Source organism: Tribolium madens, unplaced genomic scaffold (genome assembly GCF_015345945.1).
Source record: "Tribolium madens isolate multiple individuals breed KSU strain unplaced genomic scaffold, Tmad_KSU_1.1 Scaffold_11;HRSCAF=98;Tcas5.2_LG3b, whole genome shotgun sequence".
Classification (NCBI taxonomy): Eukaryota; Metazoa; Arthropoda; class Insecta; order Coleoptera; family Tenebrionidae; genus Tribolium; species Tribolium madens.
In genome coordinates, this window is record NW_025400975.1 from 7111379 (window position 1) to 7117016 (window position 5638).

At 28.5% G+C, this 5638-nt stretch overlaps 1 protein-coding gene across 2 annotated transcripts in view; it reads left to right on the plus strand.

Moving 5' to 3' along the window:
- Positions 1 to 2373, plus strand: part of LOC123007786 (leucine-rich repeat-containing protein 15-like) — a 63126-nt gene extending 60753 nt beyond the window's left edge. For both annotated transcript variants that reach the window (XM_044403241.1, XM_044403234.1), the window contains exon 2: positions 1110 to 2373. In XM_044403241.1, the coding sequence (XP_044259176.1) occupies positions 1171 to 1836 (666 nt within the window). In that variant the 5' untranslated portion in view covers positions 1110 to 1170 and the 3' untranslated portion in view covers positions 1837 to 2373. The remainder of the gene's footprint in view (positions 1 to 1109) is intronic.
- The last annotated feature ends 3265 nt before the right edge of the window (positions 2374 to 5638 follow it).

Genomic DNA, 5638 nt, shown 5'->3' on the forward strand with positions numbered 1-5638 from the left:
TTTTCTTTACTTTTTTTTTCTTACTGTACTATCTAAAACAGTAATAAAAATGTCGGTTGACATTAAAAAAAAAATTAAAAACGACGTTATTACTTGAAAACGAAATGTCACTATAGTGTCAAAATGTAGCATTAAAAAAATTAAATCGACCCGGTTAAGAATTTTTTTGAAAAATGACATAACAAAGATTTGAATTTTGTGCATTTCTTTTGGTTGAGTCTGTATTATAATTGTATCCGTTATTGTTTCTAAAGAAAGTTGTTAAAAAGGACAACGTTATAATAATAATTTGCAATAATCTATTACCAAACCAACCAAATTCCTCGGTAAAGGAATTAAAAATTAATAATTATTGCCAATTAAACACAAAAGGCTTTATCTTTTTGTTTTTCCCTTATTTTATAAGGGGCAAGTGTTTTTTGTATATGTTTTTAAATAATTAGCATGAAAACACTTAATGTGAAACCAAAACACAAAAAAATAAAAACAAAAACAATTACCTTTTATAAAATAAAGCAGGTACATGTAGATAAAGCTCTCTGTATTAAACTTTATAAGTTTTTTTAATTAATTTTGTTGTTTTTTGCATTTTTTTACTTTATTTTTTTGAATTTTCATGCTTACCAAAAGAACAACGATGTGTACTATCTAAAACAGTAATAAAATATGTCGGTTGATATTAAAAAAAAATTAAAAACGACTTGTTTGAGGATTTTTTTGAAAAATGAATTTTATGCATTATTATTTCTTAAGTTTTAAAGTAGCCCCCCCCTAGCTACGGACCTGGGTAAAAAAAATCAAAAAGTCACAAGTTTATAATCACATTCACTTATTAAATTTGATGTAATTATGATTGTAGTAAAAGTGTTACATAAATTATATTATCTTATCGCATATAGAATTTTTGAAAAAGGTAATTCGTAGTGATTAAATTTTGTTTGTAATTTGCTTTTTAGTGTTAAAAATCGATTTATCTCAATCTGTGACGTTATTATTATTTTTCAGCGTTTAACTCAAAGATTACTTTCGAATTTGGATAACGTTTTTCACCTTAATCTCAAAACAAATCTAAATTTAAATCTAAATCTAAATTTTAATTATTATTTCAGGGCACTGTTGCAGCCCATTAATGACCCAACAACAACAACAATCCCGGAGCACCTTGTACAAATGGGCCAACTTCTACAAGACATCCCTCAAGGGTCCCCCGAGATCAAAACCTTGAATCTCGCATACAACCAAATCTCAGCCCTTTCCGAAACCATTTTCTCCAACAAAACCTACAAATCGCTCACCAAAATCGAACTAAACCAAAATCGAATCAGCGAAATCCACGCAACGGCCTTCCGAGGCCTAAAACAACTAACAACAGTCATTTTATCAGACAACAATATCACTTCTTTGGATCCCTGGACCTTCAAAAACAACCACAAACTGGAAAGACTGGAAATTTCGCGAAATAAGATTCATTTCACCAAACAAACTGTGTTTCTAGTGTCGAATACAATACAAACATTAATTGTGTCCCATAATCGAATCGACGAAATCTCCGAATTCACGTTTATAGGACTACCGAATTTGAAGAATCTAATTCTAGATGGTAACACTCTAAACACTCTAGCCCCCAAGGGCTTCAAGTCTCTAAACAAATTGCAGTATTTGTCTTTGGCAAACACAGGTGTTTATCATTTAAGTGAGTCAATGTTTAGTAATAATCTCCCAAGAATCATTGATTTACAAGGGACTCCTTTCGCCGCGAGATTTGAACCGCCATTAAGAACAGTTAGAAACGACGCTGTGGGTAATTTACTCAAAATCGACGAGATTTTCACGTGAAAAATCATTCGTTTTCGTGATGATTAGCAACAAGCAAGTGAGGTTATTTGCATGCAAGCAGTTCGTATGTCACATCCTTTTTTAACTACCTTATGTGAATTTTAAGTCAACTTTGCATATTATTATCTTTATCTCCTTCCTGTATAGCTAATAGTTAGAGAATATGCAAAATACGTATCTATTTATATTCAAGCCATCAGAATCACCCTTACTGTACTTTTATTTCTAACAATTTTCTCAGAGAAGCAGCTTTGTGATGTATTATCTAGTTTAAACTAAGTGCAACGATGGCTGTTTTTTATTGTTACTAAATAAAAGTACAGTATTTTTGACAAGTTTGGAGGTAGTCAGTGTTATTTGTCATCAGGATACCGGTATAACATAATCATGGGTATTATTCTAGCGTTTATGTGTACTAAGATTAGATAAAATATATATAGTTAAGGAAAATTACTACCTACGTTAAGTACAAAGATTAATGTAAAGTTCGTGTGTACCTGAATAGTGTGTAATAAGGTTAATTTTATAATAAACATTAAAAAGATAAATTTGTTTTGCTAGGTATCCAAGAGTTAGGAATAAGGTAATGGTTAGATAAATTTCAAATTAAGCCATCTCGAGACAGTAAATATTTTACTAGCGATAGGCGGCTGTTCCAACAACTTGTTTGGTTTTGCAAAGTGAACAAATTTTATATTTTTGGGCAAACAACTTTAATTTTTGTTTTAATTTAATTTTTTTATTGTCGAGTAATTTCATGCCAAAACAATCACGTATAAATATTATTGTTTCGAATTTTCGTAAATTTGATGTATGTTTTAGAACGTTTTTATTTTTTCAATGTACAAAATTAAGTACCTCGAAGCACAAAAAAAATCTTAAGAACAAATCAACATAATGATATGATTTTTTTTTAACAATAGATTAAAGAACTATCGGATTTGATTAAGAGTTTCATTTTTATTTAGTAAAGTTTCTTGTAGATTGTAAAAAATAATGTTTGGGTCACTTCATGTAGCTTCAGTCGGTTTAGGTCACTTTAGGCCACTTCGGATTACTTTGGCTTGAAGTAAAAAGAAAGTGTTAAATGTACTGACTTTTTGATTTTCAAAAGAAAAAAATTCTTAAGGAAATGTTTAAATTTAGTAGTAAAAATGCCAATCGAGACGTTTCAAAATATCGTGTTACAAAAGACTGTTGGGGAGACTAAGAAAGTGTCAGATGTATTGGTTTAAAAAATTTCTAGAGCTGCAAAAAACATTTAAAAATTTCTTAAAGAAATGCTTAAATTTAAAAAAATGTCATTCGAGACGTTACAAAATATCGTGCTACAAAAGACAGTTGGGGACACTAAGAAAGTGTCAGATGTACTGGATTAAAAAAATTTTTAGACTTCCAAAAACATTTAAAAATTTCCCAAAGAAATGCTTAAATCTAAAAAAATGTCAGATGGGTAGTTTCAATGATTTCATATATTGCGTTTTGCTTTTATGTACAAGGCGAATAGAAAGTATGGAACCAAGAGTTTTTTTTTTAATTATTTGTCTCAGAAAGTAATAATTAATGCAAATTAAAGTTCTAAAAAATGTGATCATATTTTGAGATAAAATTTGGTTTTGTTTTAGAGTTATGCGATTTTCTTCCTTCAAAATAGCAACTTATCTGGAAATTTTTTCGATAAAAATTGAGTCACATTTTTTCAGTACATTATTATCATTCAATTATTTTTTTCAAATAATAAATAATTCTTTTTGTTGACAATTTGTAAAACATTGCGATTCTTTAAAATATTGTTTTAGTCTAGCAAACCCCATAAAAGGAACTCGAAACCTACACACTTTTTTCCTAATATCTGGAGAGAATAAAATATAAAGAGTACTCCTCCTTTACCAAGGAATTTGATTTTTGAAAATAATTGTTAATAAATTATCTTATTGCAAATTATGTGTTATATTTAGAACAATTTACTAATGACGGTGATTAGTTGAGTTTTATTATTACCTGAGGATGACCACTTTGTGGTTGAAACGCGTTGTGTTAGAAATGAAAGTTTGATGTGTCGGGATAAATTGTGTTTGTCTTGGTATTTTTTTTATCTGAGCCCTACTTTAAAACTTTGTTTTTTTTTAACAACTTTCTTTAGAAACAATAACGCATAAAATTATGATACAGACTGAACCAAAATTAACGCACAAAATTCATGTCTTTGTTATGAGTCATTTTTCAAAAAAATCCTTAACCAGGTCGATTTAATTTTTCTAAATGCTACATTTTGACACTGTAGTGATATTTATGACTACTTCTAAAAATAAAGTAAAAAAATGCAAAAAAAGAAGAAAATGAAATAAGAAAACTTAATAAAGTTATAGAAAGTCTTATACAAAGAGCTTTATCGTCTTGTTCTTGCTTTATTTTATAAGGGGTGTTTTTATTTTTCTCTGTTTAGGTTTCATATTAAGTGTTTTCATGCTAATTATTTAAAAAAAAATACAAAAAACAGTTGTCCCTTATAAAATAAGGCAAGAACAAAAAGATAAATCCTTTTGTGTTTAGTTGGCAGTATTTTTTATTTTTTTGATTTTATTTCTTTTGTTTTAATTTCATTTTTTATTTTTTTTTGTGTGTGCTATTTAAGACAGTGAACAAAAATGTCAGTTGTCATTTAAACATGACGTCACAACTCAAAAACGAATGACGTCATAAATGTCACTATAATGTCAAAATATAGCATTTAAAAAAATTAAATCGACCTGTTAAAGATTTTTTTGAAAAACGACCACTAACAAAAATATGAATTTTGGGCGTTACTTTTGGTTCAGTTTGTGTTACCAATTAGCAACTGAATAAAATTCAGGCTAAAAAAAAATATAGGTACTTATAATATGAACTTATATCAAATTCAAAGGCATATTACTATAATTTTTTTATCACATTATTTTTTTTTTAATTTGATTAAATGTGTTTCTTTTGGTTTTTATATTGAAATTTAGAACTTTTCAGTAACATTAGTTATTAAAAAAAAAATAAACATGTACTACGTATGCAAAACTGCAGAACTGTTCTAGCCCCATTAAAAATACAGGGTGCGCCAGAACTCGCGCCCCAGAGAAAAATGCCATATAAGGTAAAATACCAGGAACATGGAAAAATTAAAAAAAAATTATCTATAAAAATTTTTGTTATGACGGTTTAAAGTTTGCACTTTGACTCTATTTCTTTCTGTTGGAAAAATAAATTTCCAAGAGGAAACAAGGAAGCTGTATCATAAATTGTAATTCTGTTCAATGTTATTTGTGGCTTTTTTCGCAAAATTTCTGTACATTTACTTAATAATTGTAAAAAACATATACAAGATCATCAGTATCATAAAAAATGTCAAATGTCAAAAATGAATGTCAAAATTTTTTGACAGATAGAATTTTTTTAACATTTTTTCCATGTTTCTGGTATTTTACCTGAATGCACTTTGTAGCATTCTCATAAAAAAAAATTCAGCCAATTTTAAAACGTCCGTCCTGAAACTTGTATGAGGAGTAAAATAGTTATTTACATTCGTGTGCGGTAACTTACATTTTACAGTGCGAAATGAATTTGAAGCACGACGCGCAGCGGAGTGCTTTAATAATTGAGCACTGTAAAATGGTTAACGCACAAGATTTGTATTAAGCTTTTTGGCCGACGTTTAAACAAAAATCTACAAAATTCAGAATTAATACAAGTAAATACGTTTGACATTAAATATCACGGTGGCTATGCACTCTAATGTCAAACAATTAAAAAAGACGCAAAAACGTCTCAGACA